Here is a 22039-nt window from a genome sequence, read left to right as displayed (position 1 = left end):
GAATTAGTACTCCTCCATGTTGAACACCACTTGAGAGCAGCACTGAGGACAGCAACAACACAGGATGTACTCTGGATGGGGGAACTACAATGTCCATCAATGAGTGGCTCGGTCGCACCTCTACTGACCGAGCCCTGAAGGACACAGCTGCGTCACAGGACCTGTGGCAGAACCATCACAAGGGAAATACCGACTTGACCTTGTCATAAGAAAATAAGAAATCTGAGCAGGAGTAGGCCATTCGGCCCCTTGAGGCTGTACCACTATTCAATAAGATTATGGCTTATCTGATTCTGACCTTAACTGTACTCTCCTGCCTGCCCTCTAAAACCCTTGACTCCCTTGTAGATCAAAAATCTGTCCAGCTCAGCCTCAAATATGTTCAATGACCCAGCTTTCACTGCTCTCTGAAGAGAATTCCAAAGATTGACAACCCTCAGAGAAGAAAGGCCTCCTCATCTCCGTCTTTAAATGGAGACCCCTTACTTTGAATCTGTGCCCCCTAGTTCTAGATTTCCCCCATGAGGGGAAACATCCTCTCAACATCTATCCTGTCAAGCCCCCTCAGAATCTTATACGTTTCAATAAGATCACCTCTCAATCTTCTAAACTCCAATGAGCATATATAGGCCTAACCTGCTCAACCTTTCCTCATAAGACAAACCCTTCATCCCAGGAATCAACCTAGTGAACCTTCTTCTAATGCAAGTATGTCCCTCCTTAAATAAGGAGACCAAAACTGTACATAGTACTCTAGCTGAAGTCTCACCAATGCCTTGTACAGTTGTGGCAAGACTTTCCTATTTTTATACTCCACCCCCTTGTAATAAATGTCAACATTCCATTTGCCTTCCTAATTACTTGCTGTACCTGCATGCTAACTTTTTGTAATGTGTGTACTAGGACACCCAGATCCCTCTGTACCGCAGCATTCTGCAGTCGCTCGCCATTTAAATAATGTTCTGCTTCTCTATTCTTCCTGCCAAAGTGGACAACCTCACATTTTCCCACATTATACTCCATCTGCCAATGTTTTTCCCACTCACTTAATCTACCTATTCGTCTTTGCAGACACTTTCTGTCCTCCTCACAACTTCTTTTCCTACCTCCCTTTGTATCGTCCGCAAATCTGGCTGCAATACATTCGGTCCCTGCATCAAGTCATTAACACAGACTGTAAATAGTTGAGGCCCCAGCACTGATCCTTGTGGCACCAGTTACAGTTTGCCAACCTGAAAATGACCCATTTATCCCAACTCCCTATTTCCTGTAAATTAGCCAATCCTCTATCTATGCTAACTCCAACACCATGAACTCTTATCTTGTGTAGTAACCTTTTATATGGCACCTTATCGAATGCCTTCTGGTTTCCCTTTATCCGCCCTGCTTGTTAAATCCTCAAAGAACTCTAATAAATTTGTCAAACACTATTTCCCTTTCATAAAACCATGTTGACTCTGTCTGATTACATTATGATTTTCTAAATGTTCTGCTACTACTTCCTTAATAATGGACTCTAGCATTTTCCCACTGACAGATGTTAGGCTAACTGGCCTATAGTTTCCTGCTGCCTGTCGCCTTCCCGCTACCCCCCCACCCCTTTCTTACATTTGCAGTTTTCCAATCTGCTGGGACCTTTGCAGAATCAAGGGAATTTTGGAAGATTACAACCAATGCATCCATTACCTCTGCCGTCACTTCTTTAAAGACACTAGGATTCAGGCCATCAAGTCCAGAGGATTTGTCAGCCTTCAGTCCCATTAGTTTTCCTTGTACTTTTTTTTTTAAAGTGATAGTTCTGAGTTCTTCCCTCCCTTTTACCTCTGCATTTTTTACTATTCTTGGGATGCTTTGTGTCTCCTGTGAAGACTGATACAAAATACTTGTTCAAAGTCTTTGCCATTCCCTTGTTTCCCATTATTAATTCCCCAGTCTCATCCTTTAAGGGACCAATATATACTTTAGCTACTCTTTTCATTTTAAAATATTTGTAGAAGCTTTTACTGTCTGTTTTTACATTTCTTGTTAGTTTAGATTAGAGATACAGCACTGAAACAGGCCCTTCGGCCCACCGAGTCTGTGCCGACCATCAACCACCCATTTATACTAATCCTACACGAATCCCATATTCCTACCAAACATCCCCACCTGTCCCCTATATTTCCCTACCACCTACCTATACTAGTGACAATTTATAATGGCCAATTTACCCATCAACCTGCAAGTCTTTTGGCTTGTGGGAGGAAACCGGAGCACCCGGAGAAAACCCACGCAGACACAGGGAGAACTTGCAAACTCCACACAGGCAGTACCCAGAATCGAACCAGAGTCCCTGGAGCTGTGAGGCTGCAGTGCTAACCACTGCGCCGCCCACTTTATTTTCATACTCCAAATTCTCTTTTTTTTTTTAAGTCATCTGGTTTCTAAAAATTTCCCAATCTTCTGGCCCAGCACTAATCTTCACAGCATTGTGCGCCTTTTCTTTCAATTTGATGCCATTCCTTAGTCACGATGATGCATCCTTCTCAGTGAGTCTTTCCTTCTAAATGGAATGTATCTTTGTTGAGAGTTATTAAGTATCTCCTTAAATGTCTGCCACTGCTTATCTACCGTGTTGCCTTTTAATTTATTTTCTCAGTTCACTGTAGCTAACTGTCTTCATACCCTTTAATTGCTTTTATTTACGTTTATGACACTAGTTTCAAACTCAAATGTCTCACCCTCAAACTGAATGTGAAATTGAATGTTATGATCACTCTTGCCCAGACGATCTTTTACTATGAGGCCATTTCTTAATCCTGTCTCATTACACATTACCAGGTCTAAAATAGCCTGCGCCCAGATGGTACACTCTATGAACTCGTCCTCCAGGCTAACTTTGCCAATTTGAACAGTCCAATCCATATGATGATTAAAATCGCCCACTATTATTACAGTACCTTTCTTACTAGTCCCCATTATTTCTTGATTTATATTCTGTCCTACAGTGTAGCTACTGTTAAGGGGCCAATAAGCTACTCCCACCAGTCTCTTCTTTCCTGATCTCCACCCAAACTGATTCTGCATCTTGATCTTCCAAGCCAAGATTATTTCTCACTATTGTACTGATCTCATCCTTCATTAACAGAGCTCCCCCACCTCCTTTTCCTTTCTCCCTATGCTTCCGAAATGTCAAATATTTAGTTCCCAGCCTTGGTCACCTTGCAACACATCTCTAACGGTCATCATATCATACCCATTTATTCCTATTTGTGCTATCAATTCATCCGTCTTGTTATGAATGCTACATGCATTCAGATAAAGAGCCTTTAATTCTGTCTTTTTACCATTTTTCCCTACTCTGACCTGATTTGCTGGTGCACTGTTATGTTTGTTTGCTTTGTCCCTTCCTGTCACACTCTGGTTATCATTACCCGTATCGCTGCCCTGCGCTATTGCCTTGTCCTTTCTGGTTAACTTTCTAAATTTCTCCTCACCTGAACCCTCCCCCCACTATTTAGTTTAAATCCCTCTCTACGGCCCTAGTTATACGATTCGCCAATAGACTGGTCCCAGCGCGGTTCAGGTGAAGACCGTCCCAATGGAACAGCTCCCTCTTTTCCCAGTACTGGTGCCAGTGCCCCATGAATCGAAACCCATTTCTCCCACACCAATCTGCCTGTCGCAGATGCATCTGTCTATGATAGTATTGGTAGGAGTGACCAACAGCAACAACTTATGCTTATATAGTGCCTTTAACATAATAAAACACCCCAAGGTGTTTCACAGGGGCATTTTAAAACAAAACACCATACCAAACCACATAAAGAGATATCAGGTCAGATGACTAGATGACTAAAAGCTTGACTAAAGAGATAGGTTTTAAGGAGTGCCTTAAAGGCAGAAAGCAAGGTAGAGAGGCAGAACGATTTAGGGAGGGAATTCCACTGCTTAAGGCCTTAGGCAACTGAAGGTGTGACCACCAATGGTGGAGTGATTAAAATTGGAGAGGCCAAAATTAGATGAGCGCAGATGTCTCAAAGCGTTGTGGGGCCAGAGGAGATTAGAGACAGGGAGGGGCGAAGCCATCAAGGGATTTGAAAACAAGAATGAGAATTTTAAAAACAAGATATTGCTTGACTGAAGCCAATGCAGGTCAGTGAGCAAAGGGACGAACAAAGGAACAGGATCTATTGCGAGTTAGGAAAAAGGCAGCAGCGTTTTGGATGACCTCGAGTTTATGGAAGGTAGAATGTTGGAGGTCAGCCAGGAGTGCATTGGAATAGTCAAGTCAAGAGGCAACAAATGCATGAATGACAGTTTTAGCAGCCGATAAGCGGAGACAGGGATGAACTCGGGCGATTGTTACAGAAGTGGAAAAAGGCCAGCAGCTCATCTCGGGGTCAAATATGACAGCAGGGTTGCAAACAGTTTGGGTTTAGTCTCAGACAGTTGCCAGGGAGAGGGATGGAGTCAGTAGCTAGGGAACGGAGTTTGGAGGGGTACCAAAAACATCACTGCATCTTTGCGGAAGCTAAATACCGTCTTCACACTGAGGATACCCTCCATTGTAATGTGTGGCATACCACCATGCTATAATGGGATAGACTCCGAGCAGATCTAGCAATGCAAAACTGGGCAGCCAAGAGATGCTGTGGACTATCAGCAGGCATAGAATTGTGTTCCACCACAATCTGTAATCTCACAACCTGGTATATCCTTCACTCGCCCATTAGCATCAAGTCAGGGGACCAACTATCTTCAGTGAGGAGTGTCAAAGAGCTTACCAGGAGCAGCACCGGGTATACCTAAAAATGAGGTGCAGTGAAGCTACAACACAGGAATACATGCATGCTAAACAATGGAAACAGCATTCTACAGAGAAAGCAAAGCGATCCCAAAATCAATGGATCAGGTCAATACTCTGCAGTCCTGCCATGTCCAGTTGTAAATGGTGGTGGACAATTTAAAAACTAACAAGAGGAAGCGATTCCATGAACATTCCCATCCTCAAAGATGGTGGAGCCAACACATCAGTGCAAAAGACAAGGCTGAAGCACTTGTAACCATCTTCAGCCAGAAGTGCTGAGTGGATGATCCATCTTGCTCTCCTCCTGAGGTCGTACCATCACAGAAGTCAGTTTTTAGCCCATTCAATTCACTCCAGAAAAAGAAATGGCTGACAGCACTGGATACAGCAAGGCTTTGGACCCTGACAACGTCCCAGCTGCTCAAGAGCTAGTGGTGCCTCTAGCCAAACAGCTCCAGCACAGCTACAAGACTGGCACCTACCCCACAAAGTGGAAAATTGCCCAGGTATGCCTGTCCACAAAACGCTGGACAAATTCAATCCAGCCAATTGCTGTCATATCAACCTATTGTCAATTATCAGAACAATGATGGAAGGGGTCATCAATAGTTCTATCTGGCGACACTTACTCACCAATGCGCAGCTCAGGTTCTGTCAGGACCACACAATTCCAGGTGTGGTGAAAGTGATTGCCCTTGACATCAAAGCAGCCTTTGATCGAGTGTGCATCAAGAAGCCCCTAGAAAAATTGAAGTCAATGGGAATCAGGAGAAAACTCTCCTCTGGCTTGAGTCATACTTAGCACAAAGGCTCAATCTTCTCAGCCCCAGGTGTTCCACAGGGCCATGTCCTAGGCCCAATCATTGCTTCATCAATGACCTTCCCTCCATCAGAAGGTCAGAAATGGGGATGTTCACTGATGATTGTAGAGTATTTAGTTCCATTTGCAATGTCTCATAATTAAGCAGTCCTACCAGCAAATATGGACAACATGCAGGGTTGGGCTGATAAGTGACAAGTGACATTCATGCCACACAAGTGCCAGACAGGAACTATCTCCAACAAAAAAGTCTAACCACCTTCCCTTGACATTCAACAGCATTGTCACAATCCCCAGCCATTAAAATTCTGGGGGGGGGGGGGGTCACCATTGACCATAAACTTAACTGGATCAGACATATAAATACTGCGACTACTTGAGGTCAGAATTCTGCAGCAAGTGCCTGACTCCCCAAAGCCTGTCCAGCATCTACAAGGCACAAGTCAAGAGTGTGATGGAATACTTTCCAATTGCTTGGATGGGCGCAGCTCTATAAATACTCAAGAAGCTTGACACCATCCAGGACCATCTTGATCAGCGCCCCATCTACCACCTTAAACCTTCACTCCCTCCACCACCCACACACCATGGCTGCAGTGTGTACCATCTACCAGACACAGCAACTCACCAAGGCTTCTTCAACAGCACCTTCCAAACCCCCAACCTCTACCAGCTAAAAGGATAAGGGCAGTAGGCACATGGGAACACCACCACTTCCAAATTCCACTTAAAGTTACACACCATCATTCCTCCATAGTCGCTGGGTGAAAATCCTTGAACTCAGTAACAGCACTATGGGAATACCTACTCCACATGAACTGTTGCAGTTTAAGACACTGGCTCACCACCATCTTCTCAAGGACAATTAGGGATGGGCAATAATTTCTGTCCTTGCCAGTGACACCCACATCCCAGGACTAAATAAGCTGTTTAAAAAACTGGAGAAACTAGTCACAGCTTGCTTGGTGCATGCTCCATCTAGTTTTCAGGCATTTTGCAGGTGCAGGATGGTTCTTTGCACATATAAAATGATCCAATGCTGAATTCAGGCAGTTACTGGGGCTCCTAGAAACAGCAAGGACCTATGTGGTGGTAGCCATGCCACCTGCACAGATAGGTGCTGAATCTCGCGCCCAGAATTGGTTTACATTGAACCTGTTTTACACCAAACAGGCAAAGCACAAACCAATTTCTAGCACAGTGTCTCCAAATAACTTTTGATGAATGTGGCAAATTACAGGACGTAGGATCAGGCCTGTCATATAAACTGAGTTTGACACTCCTGCCTTACAATATGCCACTTTGCATCCTTCACTGAAGGCCCAACAACTTAACCAACTCTCAGTCCTTGAAAATCTTCCCGATCATGCTCGGCAAAGTGCTCCAAAAAACACAGCACATACTACAACCGAAAAGAAAGCAGCCCTAGTTACCCAGAACATCCTGAAAGGTAAGGTAATTAGCCTCAAACAGCAACACTTGGCTGATCATATCCAAAAAAAACAGGCCAGGAGAGAAAAAGACATCTGTACCCAAAACAGAGCACCTGATGCTCATCACACAGACATGACACTACAAGCAAGGTGCCAAGTCAGGAAATTCCAAGCTGATGTTCTACATCACCATTAGCAACAACCTATATCGAGTGAGGACATGACCATGACTCCTGGGCAACAAAACCTGGAATTTAAAAAAAGTGTTACAAAAACCTACTGCGGTCTGAATCCATGGTGTTGTCCTAAACTACCTGGCCAGCCTGTGCTAACCCAACCAGGCAACCACTAGACAGACACTTTGGAAGTTCCATTTCCCAAGAGGTGGTTCAAACCATGAAAAGTGGCAAAACTGGGGCCACCAAACAGTTTTACAAAATACTGGCCCAAGAACTAGATAATTTACTGAATGATGGAATCAGCAGTGGCACATTATCAAGCACATTGTGTGATGCAAACCTCTCAGTTATCAACAAGATAGACAATACATTGCTGAATTGCAATTCAAAATTAGATTATGGATGATTTCTACCGCAACTCCATTCAAATGCCTTTGGTCCATTTCTCTTGATACCCTTGCCTAACAACAATCTATCGATCTTAGCCTTGAAAATTTCAAATGGCCCAGCACTCTCAGTCCTTTGAGGGGAATAATCCCAATTTCCACTACCCTTTGTGTGGAACAAGTGCTTCCTAATTTCACTCCTAAATGCCTTCACTCTAATTTTAAGATTATGACCCCTTATTCTGAATTCCCCCACCATAGGACATCATTTCTCTTTGTCTACCCTATGGAATCCCTTCATAATCTTAAAGCTCTACATTAGATCATCACTCAATATTCTAAATTCAAGGGAATACAAACAAACGTTGATGCAACCAGTCTTCATTATTTAACACTTTAAGCCCAAACATCATTCTGGTGAATCAGTGCTGTACCCACTCAAAGGCCAATATATCCTGCTTGAGGCCAACATCCCATCAGTCTTTTCGGTTACTTTTTGCACCAGTTTCATATGACTTGCGTGCAAGCAGAAGTAAAAATCCCTTAGCTCCTAGACTCTAAGAAAATTTGTCTTTCTCGAATCCAAAGTGGATGACCTCACCACTTCCCCACACTGAACTCCATCTGCCATATCAGACAGACACACTTGATGCATTCAACAAGCAATTATTGAAAAGAAAATTGCAAAAGCTTTTTTTTGCCCCCAAAGTAAGAAAAAAATCTTCATCACCACAATATAAAGAACAAATTGTTGCTGGCAGTGTGTTCCTTATTGTGGTTCTGCTGCTCTTTAGAAACTGGCCAAGCTTCAATCTAGCGGTATAGAATATCACAAGAACGGAATCGCTGCCAGTCACCTTTAATTACAACATTACTGCAGGAACCCAAATGAACTCTTCAGCATCTACAAATCTGTCAGTGAACGAACAGCTCTATTTTCCTGTAACCTTTTGAATAAGGGAAATGTACTTTTAATCTGAACTATCTCCCATTAATGCATTAAAAAGGAACTGCTGACAGCTCTATCCTGGACAAGTTATTCTCCAATAATAATATAAAAGCAAAATACTGCGGATACTGGAAATCTGAAATAAAAACAAGAAATGCTGGAACCACTCAGCAGGTCTGGCAGCATCTGTGGAAAGAGAAGCAGAGTTAACATTTTGGGTCAGTGACCCTTCTTCGGAACTGACAAATATCAGAAATGTCACAGGTTATAAGCAAGTGAGGCGGGGGAGGGGCAAGAGATAACAAAGGAGAAGGTGTAGATTGGACAAGGCCATATAGCTGACCAAAAGGTCCAGGAGCAAAGGCAAACAATATGTTAATGGTGTGTTGAAAGACAAAGCATTAGTACAGATAGGGTATTAACGGACTGAATATTGAACAGCAGCAAGTGAAAAAAAAAGTGGGTAAGCAAACTAAACAAACTAAGATGAAATGAAATAAACTTTAAAAAAATTTGTAAAAAATGTATAGCAGAACAAAAGAAAAAATAACTAAAAATAAAAGTAAAATGGGGGGCCCGTTTTGCTCTGAAATTATTGAACTCAATGTTCAGTCCGGCAGGCTGTAGTGTGCCTAATCGGTAGATGAGATGCTGTTCCTCGAGCTTGCGTTGATGTTCACTGGAACACTGCAGCAATCCCAGGACAGAGATGTGAGCATGAGAGCAGGGGGGAGTGTTGAAATGGCAAGCAACCGGAAGCTCAGGATCCTGCTTGCAGATTGAGTGGAGGTGCTCCGCAAAGCGGTCACCCAGTCTGCGCTTGGTCTCCCCAATGTAGAGGAGACCACATTGTGAGCAGCGAATACAGTATACTACATTGAAAGAAGTACAAGTAAATCGCTACTTCACCTGAAAGGAGTGTTTGGGGCCTGGGATAGTGAGGAGAGAGGAGGTAAATGGGCAGGTATTACACCTCCTGCGATTGCAGGGGAAGGTGCCATGGGATGGGGACGGAGGTGGTGGGGGTAATGGAGGAGTGGACCAGGGTGTCGCGGAGGGAACGATCCCTTCGGAATGCTGACAGGGGAAGGGAGGGGAAGATGCGTTTGGTAGTGGCATCACGCTGGAGGTGGCGGAAATGGCGGAGGATGATCCTTTGGATATGGAGGCTGATGGGGTGGAAAGTGAGGACAAGGGGAACCCTGTCACGGTTCTGGGAGGGAGGGGAAGGGGTGAGGGTAGAGGTGCAGGAAATGGGCCGGACACGGTTGAGGGCCCTGTCAACAACAGTGGGGGGGAATCCTCGGTTGAGGAAAAAGGAGGTCATATCAGAAGCACCATCATGGAAGGTAGCATCATCAGAGCAGATGCATTGGCGACGGAGAAACTGGGAGAATGGAATGTGGCCCAGGAGGTAGGGTGCGAAGAAGTGTAGTCGAGATAGCTGTGGGAGTTGGTGGGCTTATAATGGATATTAGTAGACAACCTATCCCCAGAGATGGAGACAGAGAAGTCGAGGAAGGGAAGGGAAGTGTCAGAGATGGACCATGTAAAGGTGAGAGAAGGGTGGAAATTGGAAGATATTCTCCAATTTGTTTATTGTAACTGGGACTATTTCAGATGATGTATTTCCCAAGACCTTCTCAACAAGTCTCCATAACAAATAAACAGAAAAGATTTATTTTATTTTTTACCCATGAACCTGTCTTGAACTTGATTTTCATGTTTGTGCTTTTGGACAGACACCCTCTCTGGGCTGATGCGTTGTCTTTTACTACAACTATAAGCACTCCTTTGTGTTTGTTCCATGACATCTTTGTCATTTAATCTCTCTTGCCCTCTGTCCGGTCACACATGTTCCCTTTTGTTCTTCTTCCCCTACCACCCCCCACAGCTTCACCTTTCACTTGCTCAAAGCTTATTACATTTCCAACCGTTGTCAGTTCTGATAAAAGATCACAGATCTGATACATTAACTCTGTTTCTCTCTCCACAGATGCTGAGTATTTCCGGCATTTTCTGTTTTTATTTCAGATTTCCAGCATCCGCAGTACTTTGCTTTCATTAAATAGAGAAGATTCCCTCTCAGGATTCTTCCTAATCCTTTTTTTTTGTGTGTGTGGGGGGGGGGGGGGGGGGAGAAAGGAGCTAGGGGCAGGTAAAATACTTACTTTTAGTTTTAAATTATACTTTTCCCATCCATTGTAATGTTTCCCTTTAAGGGAAAACGGTGGTGTAGTGGTAATGTCACTGAACTAGTAATCCAGAGGCCCATGATAATGCCCTGGGGTCATGGGTTCAAATCCAACCATGGCAGCTGGTGGAATTTAAGTTCAATTAATTAATAAAAATCTGGAATTGAAAGCCAGTCTCAGCCATGAAACTATCAATTGTTGTAAAAAACCATCTGGTTCAGTAATGTCCTTTAGGGAAGGAAATCTTCCGTCCTTACCTGGTCTGGCCTACATGGGACTCCAGACCCACAGCAAGGTGTTTGACTTTTAACTGCCCTCTGAAATGGCCTAGCAAGCCACTTAGTTGTCAAGGGCCATTAGGGTTGGGCAACAAATGCTGGCCTTGCCAGTGACACACAAATTCCATGAAAGAATAAAAAAAATTGCTGCTTGTGGCATACTTTCATTGCACCAGTTCCTTAATGTGGCATGTAAAAATTGATGAGCAACATAGTTAAAAGGGAAAAATACACGATCCTGGAAGTCTCTTCTGCATTTGCGCCATGTGTAACCTGGGCGCAAATCAATTACGGCGATTTTAAAAATTACAGAAATTTGGGCGAGTTATATGCATGACCACAATATGCCCAAATCTCCTTGATCTTTTACATACGTCCATCAAACTCTTTGTCCAAACAAATCTCTGCCCACAAAACTGTCTGTGCCCCCAACTCAAATTTGAGTATGCTCCAATTTCACTTATACAAAGGGGGGGTCTCAATGCTACAATCAGATTTTCAAGCACTGCAGGAAAGAAAGTAATTCTTCTGGTATTTCATTGCAAATTTTTGAGCATTTTTTGTTCAAAGTTAGGCTCACTGAGACCTGCTTTGAAATTTCTGTTTCCTTGAATGGATTTTTATGCCATAAGTGTAAGTCACATTAAAAATGGAAGCACTTCTCAGATTGCTGGTTTCTAAACATGCTGTACATTAAGGATTAAATGAGTTAAATTTTCATACTTAAAGAAGAAATATATGTTGTGGATTCGGTGCTTTTCTTGGGATCTGATTGCTTACACCGATTAATGCCCCTTTTAAAGTTCAGGCATATTCTGAGATTGGGAAGGTACAGATGCATAACTTCATATCAATAAAATGAGCCCAACATTGGACGCTTTTGCAGGTTTAACCTCCAAGTTGTGCCCAAGGAGAAAACTCCGGGCCATGGAATGGAAACAGAAATAGGCCTTAGAAAAGGGGTGTTTCAATTGACTAACCTAAACAGTGACCCAGTTTGATGATTCTTTCAAGTAAAAATGTACAAAATGATGCTTTAAGCCTTTCATTACCATGGGACAGAATTACTACAGCAGTGTTGAACAAAAGGGACAAGGGTCAAAGGATATCCTACTTTTCTTCAAAGTCAACTGCTGCTCCTTCTTCTTATCAGCTCTTCCAAATGACAACATCCTAAATCATACCTACTTTGTATAATGTCAGCTTGGCTTGAGCACATACCATTGGCAGACATAGTGCAATACTGAGGGAGCCCTGCACTGTCTCAGATGTTGCCTTTCAGATTAGATATTAAACCAGGTTTGTCAGCTTAGAAAATTGTAAAAGATTCTATGGTACTATGTGAAGAGGAGCAGGGAGTTCTCCTGGTGCCTTGGCTAACATTCAATCCTCAAACAATATCAAAAACAGAATAGCTGATCATTCATTCATTTGCTGTTTGTGGAACCTTGCTGTACATAAAATGACCATTGCATTCACCTACATAACAGTTACGGTAACAGTAACATTACTTCAAAAAGTAATCCGTTGTTGTAAAGTGCTTTGAGAGGGCATGAGGATTTGATTATATACTAAAATAAATCCACATTCTTGTTTAGTTCTATTCTGAATCAATAGTTGTGATGATCAACCTTCTAGGTCTTTAAATTATCTATTAGTGGAAGGGCAAAATGTTCTATTTCTAAACAGCAGCAATAAATTAGAATTGCTTTATACATACCTGGAAATTTGTGTCCAGTCAGTTGGAATGATAGACAGCAGAGAGCTTTTGACTTCTATCAGAAACTGGAAGATAAAACAGGATTATTAGAAATCATACTGATGTTGTGGAACAATAGTGCAATGGAAACTGTCACTTCCTTCCCAACTAGCACTATAATTTAGCCAGTTTCAGATGGTTTCTGTATCACAGTTAGTGCTGAATTTACAATGTGTTATTGTTCTCAGATCAGAACCCTATTTACACTGACCAGTTGGATCTTCAATTCTCCTTTCAGGAGAGATCTGCACGTGTGGATATGTACAGACACACAGTCACAGTCCTGTCAAAGCATGTAAAACTTAAATATGATGAGAAGCTGAGTAAATTGGGCCTATATTCTCTGCAGTTTACAAAAATGAGGGGTGATCTAATTGGGACATACAAGATTCTGAAAGGGCTTGATAGGGTAGAAGCTGTGAGATCGTTTCCACTGTCGGGGAATCTAGAACACGGGGGCACAGTCTCAGGATAAGGGGCCAATCATTCAGGACTGAGATGAGGAGAAATTACTACACTCAAAGGGTTGTGAATCTTTGGAATTCTCTACCCCAGAAGGTTGTGGATGCTCCATCATTGAACACACATAAGGCTGGGATAGACAGATTTTTGGTCTTGCAGGGAATCAAGGGACATGGGGGAGCGGGCAGGAAAGTGCAATTGAAGCCCAAGATCAGCCATAATCGTTCTGAATAGCGGAGCAGGCTCGATGAGCCAGAGGGTCTACTTCAGCTCCTATTTCTTTTGTTTTTCTGTTCTTGTATTCTTGTATGTAGAGGCCATCGACAACAGCATCTGAATTTATCACTTAAATTAGCTGCAGCTAACTTTTAAAAATGCCCAGGAAATCCAAGAAGTTCAATGATTTCCTTCGATTTCCCAGACACCATTTAAAACTGATTTGATACAACATTGGAGTTGCAATTCCGGTTTTAAAATTGGAGATGGTGCATAGGTTGAAGGCGGTCTCTTTGAGATGTGGAATGATGAAAGAGGTGAGGACAATAGAACTGTGAAAATAAATCATGAAGTATAAGCATGGTGGGGAAAACACAACGAAACTACACAGACCAGAAGGACCCAGTTTAAATTCCTAATCCATGATGAGTTTGCTTAAATTAGCTAGACAGAAGTGCAGTGCTACAATTGGCTTCAATATCCCAGGACTAGGGAGGAGGAATAAGAAAAAATAATTCAGGATTGTCACTCCAGATCACCTTCCAAACTACCCTACTGGAATGTGTGTATATACAGACATCAAAAGGACACAGTCAAATAGTCTGCCAATACCCACTGCTAAGGCTAACTTGGGCAACTGTACCAGGCAATGCCCAATATCCATGAAACTGTCGTCCAACAAGGGGTGAATGCCTCAGGGAGAGCAGAAACAATTGGTGATTTATTCTCAACAGAAATACGAACCTAAATGGGCTCTTTGCCACATATTATACAATAGAAACATCTATACAGTATGAATAATATTAATCCACACTACATACTATTGGTTTTAAAATCTGCTTTCAGAACTCAGTCAAGTTCAGAAGCAAGATATACTTTCTGGCCGAGGAGCCTGGCTGATCATTACAATCAATTAGCATGTAAACATTTGGCTTCATCTGGCTTAAGCTTTGAGCAGCCAGCTTCTCAAACATGCTCATAACCACAAACAATGTGAACTTTTATTATTAAATGTTGTGAAAGAATTGCATTGAATGCTTTGAAGAATGTTACGAGGACACAACAGGGAACCATTCGCAACCAACTTGACTCACTGTATTCTAATCAGATACCCAAGATAGGCAACTTTTCAGCGCTTGGGAATACTTGGTGATTGACCAGCCAGTCTGACTCATTAATGAGGCCTAGAAGGGCATGGTGCAGACCTATCACCGAGGGGTGAGATTTTTCCCATTTGGCTACAAATATCTCTGAAAGCCAAAGCCCCCAATTGGTAGGATGGACTGTGCTAACAGGTCGCCAACCTTGGGATCTCTCAGCCTTAGCTCTGCAAACGTGCAGTTAACTCTCTCTGAACTTAGCTAAATGTTCCTATGAAGAGTGCATGTGCACTCCATATGAAACAATACCAGTATGAATTTCTCAGTAGTTTTGTTATGAAATTTGTTTCTTAATTCATTCTCAAGACGTGGGCATCGTTGGCAAGGCCAGCACACCACACGGACTGTAGCAATTCAAGGCAGCAGTTTGCAAAATCCTTATGCTCCAGTCACACTGTACCAAACAATAACAGATCTGAAGCATTTTTGCATGTGATTATATTTTGCGCTTACACCACTCAAACCTCACTTCCCCTGCACATCAACACTCTCACCACAGCATCCAACAGTATTTTACATAAAGCCAGTATGTTTACCTTTGTTGGCAGATTGTTGCAACACTTATCATAATATCCAAGGAAGTTGTGCATTCTTTGAAATTGCATTCATATGCTGTGTGTTCATGACTGTTGCTTTATTTGATTTTACTTAAGATAGCAAAAAGCTCTCTAACCATCATTAGGAAAGAATATTGTTTAAAGGAACAAAAGCAGAACAGATACGATATCAAATGAATAATTCATACGTCATTTTGAAGTGAGTTAGAATTGATAAGTATTCCAACTTTCAAGTTTGCTGAAAAGCATGCTATTTGTTTTAAGTATTTTCTGCAAAGTACAGAAACAGAATAATTTCGCACATACAAAATTCCAGTAAAACCATCAGTAACTGGACTATAACTTCCACAATCCCCTACCACATTACTGTCACATGGACAGCAGAGATCAAGAAAGTAAACACACCAGTGCACTGACTGGGCTGGATATTCCCAGCCCCAGAGAGGAGGCATCGGGAAAATAGAAAGGAGGCATCGGGAAAATAGAGGGGAGCTGCATTGGCATACTGCCGCCCTTGCCCACCACCCCACCCCCTGCCCGACACAATCCCGCCCCCAGGAGTGTTTCCCAGGGTGACAAGGAACTGGATCAGCAGCTCGCATCACAGAGGCAGGCAGCCAATTAAGATGATTAAAGCCCCAATTCGGGCAATTCTGGGGCCTTGCCGGCATTTTGCTACTATAGGAGCAGCCCCCCACCCTGCTGAGAGTGGAGACACCAGATGAATGGAGATGGCCTCCCTGTGGCAGCTTGGGGGGGGGGGGGGGGCGTCCATCGAAGCATGAAACTTCGTGACCCAATGATGGCGCTCGAGGATGAAAGGCCACTCCCACAGACCAAACTAATCCTCCAAAGGGGTTTCCCCTCTTCTCCGAGGGATTTAGCAGCTTCAGTCATTATCATTTAATTTCATGAATTCCTCCGAAGGCGCGTCCATGTTTTGAGGCACCCTCACAGTCCCCAACCTGCCTCAGCAGCGCTCTCCCGCCTTGGCTGGTGAGGCTGTGGAGCAAGCCAACAGCACAGAGCCTGCCTGCTGTCCTTAGCAGCACAGCGAATGTGGAGGCAGCCAATTAGCAGGACATCTCCAGGAAGATTGCGTCAGTGGGCGGGCTTCCAGCAAGCATGGATTCGGGTCCCCCATTTGGTCCCAACACTGGGATCCCGAAGCCCGTTGTAAAATTCAGCCTGCTGTCTAAACAAGCAGTACTAGAAGACAGAAGATCCTCAAGGCAAAACGTCCTGACCCTTATCAGAATATACTACCACATGGTATGCATTACGCAAAACAGATGTCAAAATTACTGTAATAGCATTTTGAGGTTCTGCTGACCTTGACTGTCTGAGCATAATTGATGTAATTTGCTCAGTGCCTCCAAGAAGAAAACAACAAGCAATGATTTAGACAGATCAGGATGACAGCCAGATGTTTTAAATATCTTTGTTCTGGAGTGATGCTAGTGGCTCCATTTATCGCCCATTCCTCGTTACCTTGCGATGATGATTGTGGGCCTTTTTCTAGAAATTTTTTTTTTTCATTTTAGAGATACAGCACTGAAACAGGCCCTTCGGCCCACCAAGTCTGTGCCGACCATCAACCACCCATTTATACTAATCCTACATTAATCCCATATTCCTACCACATCCCCTCAATTCCCCTACCACCTACCTACACTAGGTGCAATATATAATGGCCAATTTACCTATCAACCTGCAAGTCTTTGGCTGTGGGAGGAAACCGGAGCACCCGGCGGAAATCCACACGGTCACAGGGAGAACATGCAAACTCCGCACAGGCAGTACCCAGAATCGAACCCGGGTCGCTGGAGCTGTGAGGCTGCGGTGCTAACCACTGCGCCACCCCCAAATTACGTTACTTGTCTAAAATGTGGCCTCATCATTCTTCATATTTAGTTTGCAAACGCATGCTGCAAAACACAACTTCATCCTCAGTGGATTCATTTAAAATAATCAGCAAAATCTTTCGCCCTGATTAAAACGAGCTCAGTTTACCTCTTGCCCCGAAACTGTTATATAATCTAAAGACGGTTTTCTCAGAATCAATCGGATCTCCCTGCGATGCTCTTGCAGTTGGGAAAGCACATCCTGAATCTCCTGCTTTCGCAGCTGAATTCTTGGGAACTCAGTGAAGTCCGTAAAGAGCTGCGTCTTATCACCTGCCCTGCAAAGATGAGCAGACACAAGCTATGACAATGTAGCCATTTTCGTTCAACACCAGTGAAACACATGGAAAATGCATCAAACACTGAATTTCACTGTTGTGTAAAATCCTGCACATCAATGGTTTTCTGTTTACAGTAACCTTACCAGTGCTCAGGTCACAAAGAGGGATACTCAAAAGGAATTTATTTTAAAATGAACAAAATGTAACTTATTCTGACCATGATTAATCCAATTTTAAATTTCCATTGTAGTCACATTGTTTTTTTAAAAAAGTAGTGTACTAGCTGGTTCACTGCCAATTTAAAGTTATTAGAGGCCAAACGCAGGATTGAGATTAATATTTTTGGCCTTTTGTTGTGAAGGAAACTGAGCCAGGGTTATTTTGGAAAAACAATCAGATCAAGAGATTGTACGGGTGGGGAGGAAGAGAAAAGAAAGCAAAGCAGCAAATTTCCACCCTACATCCAAAATGGCAGCCTTGGCAAGATGTGTGTTTATCTAAAAAAAAAAAAAAAAATGTTAAGTGAAAAAGAAAATGAAAGAATTTCTGCATTTTATTACTGGCAGTGAAGTTGTTATATTAACTCTTGCAGCATTGTGTGTAAGTCACATTCTCTTGGTATGAGCTGTACCATTGCTGCAGATAGATATCAAAGTGTTATCATTGATTGAATGGCTTTGTAAAATTCATCTTCTGAGCTGCCCTGATCATGTCAATCCTCAAATCCCTAGACCACAATAGGCTGAAAAAGCATCCCATTAGGACCAACCTTCACTAACGAAAGGTTGAAGAGAGGGTTTTTGAGAAGACATTGAAAGTGGAAGGTAGGGAGGTAGAAGGGTTTGGGGATGGATTTCCAGGGAATAAGATTGAGGGGGCTGGTCTCTGTGGCAATGAGGGAGGGGAATGCACTGAGGAACAGATGGCACAGGAGGGAATGCAAGGCTGGAGAAGATGTAAAGTTAAAGTAGGGCAAGGCCAATGGAGGGATTTTTAAATGATCTTAAATTCAATTAGGTGCACTGCTTCAAGGTGGCATCACCACCTTCTCAAGGGCAATAAGGGATGGGTAATAAATGCTGGCCTTGCCAATGACGCCCATATCCCATGAACAAATTTTTTTTAAATGGTTGAACAGAGACCAGTGCAAACTAGTGAGGACAGGCAGATGGGTGAGCAGGACTTTAGTGAGAGGCAAGATACAGGCTTGTACACGCAATGTACATAGCAGTCAGTGCCAAGAAAATGAACACCCTTCGGTTGTTGGGCCGATTGTTGAAATAAAGCACTTCCAATCAGATACAGCATGCCCAGGCGCAGGACAAAGCTTTATCCACCCCACTTCAACAACAAGCCTTATTGACAAACTCAGGAAGGTACATCTTAGTGAAATTAGACTAACCAAAATAGCACTGATAGAATATATTTTATTTACCAATGCTTCTAGACTATATAAACATTACAAAAGTGGGGGAACTTGCATGTCTAATTTTCGGGTGCTTGACTAACGGCACACACCGATCCGGGAAGCTCAAGGCTGGCCCAAAGTGAGCTGCTGGTGCCTGTGGTGCTTCCAGGAGCAGCTCTCCGGTTTTCCACAAACCAACTTGGGCTGTTTGCCTCGCTGGAAGTGTCCCTCAGATAAATCTTAGTTGGAAGGGTGGGGGTAAAGGAGAATATGCAAGGGGCAATTAAGGACAGTTGGGGCCCTCAGCATTGTTGTGCTGTCAGAAAGAGCAATATGAGATGTGATGTATTTCAACAGTGTCTGTGGCGCGGGACATAGCCCTGTAAAACTGGTCCTATTTGCCTCTGTTTACTGCCTGAAAAAGCAGCAAAATAAGATCCAATTTCTACTCAAAAGACAGAATCAAAGTATTTTTTTAAAAATTGCACTTTTCCTCATGCTCAATACTCTCAATAAAGAAACAGGTTAATTCAACAATAAGGTTGCAAGTACTAAATTACACGTATGGAATCTTTCCAACTGAACATACTTGGCTGCACTTTCATCCAAAATCTTCAAATAATGGTGCACAGGGTCCAGCAGATGTGGTAGCTCCAACAGAATACTACGAAGAAGGGATGAACTTAACTGGGCCTCAGCAGCTGGAAGCAGCGCCTGGAAACCCACCTCCAAATTTGATAAAGTGCGGACCAACTGGTAGAACTCCCACGTGGAGCACTAGAACACAAGAAGTCACTGGTTAAGAACTTTGAGAAACATGGGTTTAGTTGCAGTGCTTTGCCTGGATAGCGTACTGTGGCCTTCAATCAGCACCAGAATCAAAAAGAGCCCCGTTTAATTTTGTACTGAACACAGATTCATACCCAAGGGAAAAATAACCTGCAAGAAATAAAAATCCACTCGCCCCACAGCCTGTAAGCAGACTGTTATCCCATTTTGCTGCTCTCAAGAAAAGGCAGTATGGGAGACTAGTGTTTTGGCCAGAGGCAATACGTGACATCTGATAACAATTAGCAATCACCGCACTGGGCACCCAATTGAATATTTTGAATAGCGTAAGTTTAAAATAAAATTACATTTTAAAACAGCTGAATTTAGACATTCGCGGGCTGGATTTTTGCATCGGGGTGGATAACAGAAGTCGGGACTGTTTCCAGGTCGCAAACTACCCCCCTCAACCCCCAAGGGGAAACAGTCACTCTTTGGGATTTGCACAGAGACATCCCCCTCCCCCCCACCCACTTAACCGGCATGAACACAGGTTCCCTGTCCAATTAAGGGTGCTGGGTAGGCTCTCAAAGCTAGAGGGCCAATCAGAGGCCTCGTAGCTTGAAAGGAGCAGCAGCCTGCAAGAGAGGGTAACAGAAAGGCACCCTCTCAGCACCTTTTTTCAAACTAAGTAAAATAACAGATGTTGAAGCCAGGGTACCACCAGTGGGGGAGCTTCGGCTGCACCTGTAATCAGGCAGGCAGGTAGATAGGGCCTCTAGGCCTGCCTGGAGCCAGTCCCCCACCCCCAAGTCGTGCCCATCTCCAGGCAGTTAAACTGTGCCCCGCCAATGCAGGAAACTGCAGGCCAACTGGAAAATTCCAGTTGGTCTCCTTTAAGTGCCCAGAACAAGTCTCTTAATGAACTTAATTGGCTGCCTACCTTGTGGGGGCGGGTAGCCCTGCCGGCCTTGAACCCACCTTGGCAAAAATGGTGGGTGGCGGGAAACCGACACACTGGCCAACATTGGTGTCTTGGGGTCCTGTCTACCTCCATTCCTGCCCTCAGCAGAGCCCGAAAATGCAGCCCCAAAAGTTACATGAGGTGAAATCACACTTAGGCATCTGAATGTATCCCTACAGAACTTCTCTGGCTTCTGTTTTAACAAAAGGTTTTATGCAGTTTAAAAAAAAAGATTATATCTGCTAAGATAACAGCTACAGAAATGTCATACGATCTATTAAACACACCCATATGTTAATATGGTATAGCAAGAATTCACCACCTATGCGTTACTATAGAACCATAGGAAATAGCTTGCTTTAAAAAAGTTTGATTACACCATTGTTACACAGTGACTAGCGAGTCTTGCAGACGAATTATGGTGGCGATTAGTCACAAGTTGCTGACCTTGGCTGTATTTTGGACTGGGTGCAGGGCAACTGCTATGCAACTTCCCATAGGGAAAGAAGCTAGGAGTGGGGAATAATTGAAGAATCAGTAAATTCAGCCACTTCCATTTACAAAGCTGAGTGGAAAAGCTCTGACGAAGATGCAAACTAACTGCAAAGGGATATAGACTCGTTAAGTGACTGAGTAAGAAGGTGACAGGTGAAGCATAATACAGCCAGTCATTTAGGCACAGGAGGCAGCCATTCGGCCCATCGGGTCCATGTAGGCTCTCCGAGGAGTTATCCAGTCAGTCCCACTCCCCCACTCAATAATACGTGCGGAAATGTGAAATTATCCACTTTGTAATGAAGAATGGAAAAGCGGATTTTTTTTTTTTTAAAAGACGACGAGGGTCTAGTAATTCAAAGGGATTTGGGGTCCTTGCACACAAATCACAGCAAGTTAATATACATAAAAAGGTACAGCAAGCAATTAGGAAGGAAAATGGTATGTTAGCCTTTATTGCAAGGGGATTGGAGCATAAGAGTAAGGCGTCTTCCTACCATTATATAAGGCTTTGGCGAGATCACACCTAAAGTACTGCATACAGTTCTTGTCTCTTTGCCTAAGGAAAGATATACTTACCTTAGGGGAGGTGCAACAAAGGTTCATGAGATTAATTCCTGAGGCGAGTGTTCATCTGTTAATTGTGTATCAATTGTTTGATTATATGCAGGTGGAGGGTATTAACTGGGGTCTTGAGCACTTATAAGCAGACACTTACTGAGACTGGTAGAGGGTTTTGAGTGAGGAGCTACATGTTTGCAATCCTTTTTCTCTGTACAATAAATGTGAAACTGTGTAAAGATAGGCTCGAGAATTATACTTCCATTACAAGCTTTCTGGAGTTTGACAGACAGGGTTGTCATATGAGAAAAGATTGAGCAGAATGGGCCTATATCTTAGTGGGCTTGACAGGGTAGATGATGACAGCCTGCTTCCTCTGGCTGAAGAATCTAGAACTAGGAGTCACAGTCTCGGGATAAGAAGACAGCCATTTAGGACTGAGATGAGGAGAAATTTCTTCACAAATAGTTGTGAA

General features: G+C 43.2%; 1 protein-coding gene across 1 annotated transcript in view; it reads right to left on the bottom strand.

Annotated features, from left to right (window-relative positions):
* msh3 (mutS homolog 3 (E. coli)) overlaps window positions 1-22039 on the bottom strand; it is a 405607-nt gene that overhangs the window by 225612 nt on the left and 157956 nt on the right. Inside the window, exons 14-16 of the mRNA XM_068029606.1 lie at window positions 19366-19553; window positions 17197-17365; window positions 12750-12814 (exon numbers count right to left, since the gene is read on the bottom strand). Coding sequence (XP_067885707.1) covers window positions 12750-12814; window positions 17197-17365; window positions 19366-19553 — 422 coding nt within the window. The remainder of the gene's footprint in view (window positions 1-12749; window positions 12815-17196; window positions 17366-19365; window positions 19554-22039) is intronic.

This window comes from Heterodontus francisci, chromosome 4 (genome assembly GCF_036365525.1).
Source record: "Heterodontus francisci isolate sHetFra1 chromosome 4, sHetFra1.hap1, whole genome shotgun sequence".
NCBI lineage: Eukaryota > Metazoa > Chordata > Chondrichthyes > Heterodontiformes > Heterodontidae > Heterodontus > Heterodontus francisci.
This window is presented reverse-complemented; position numbering and strand designations above follow the sequence as displayed.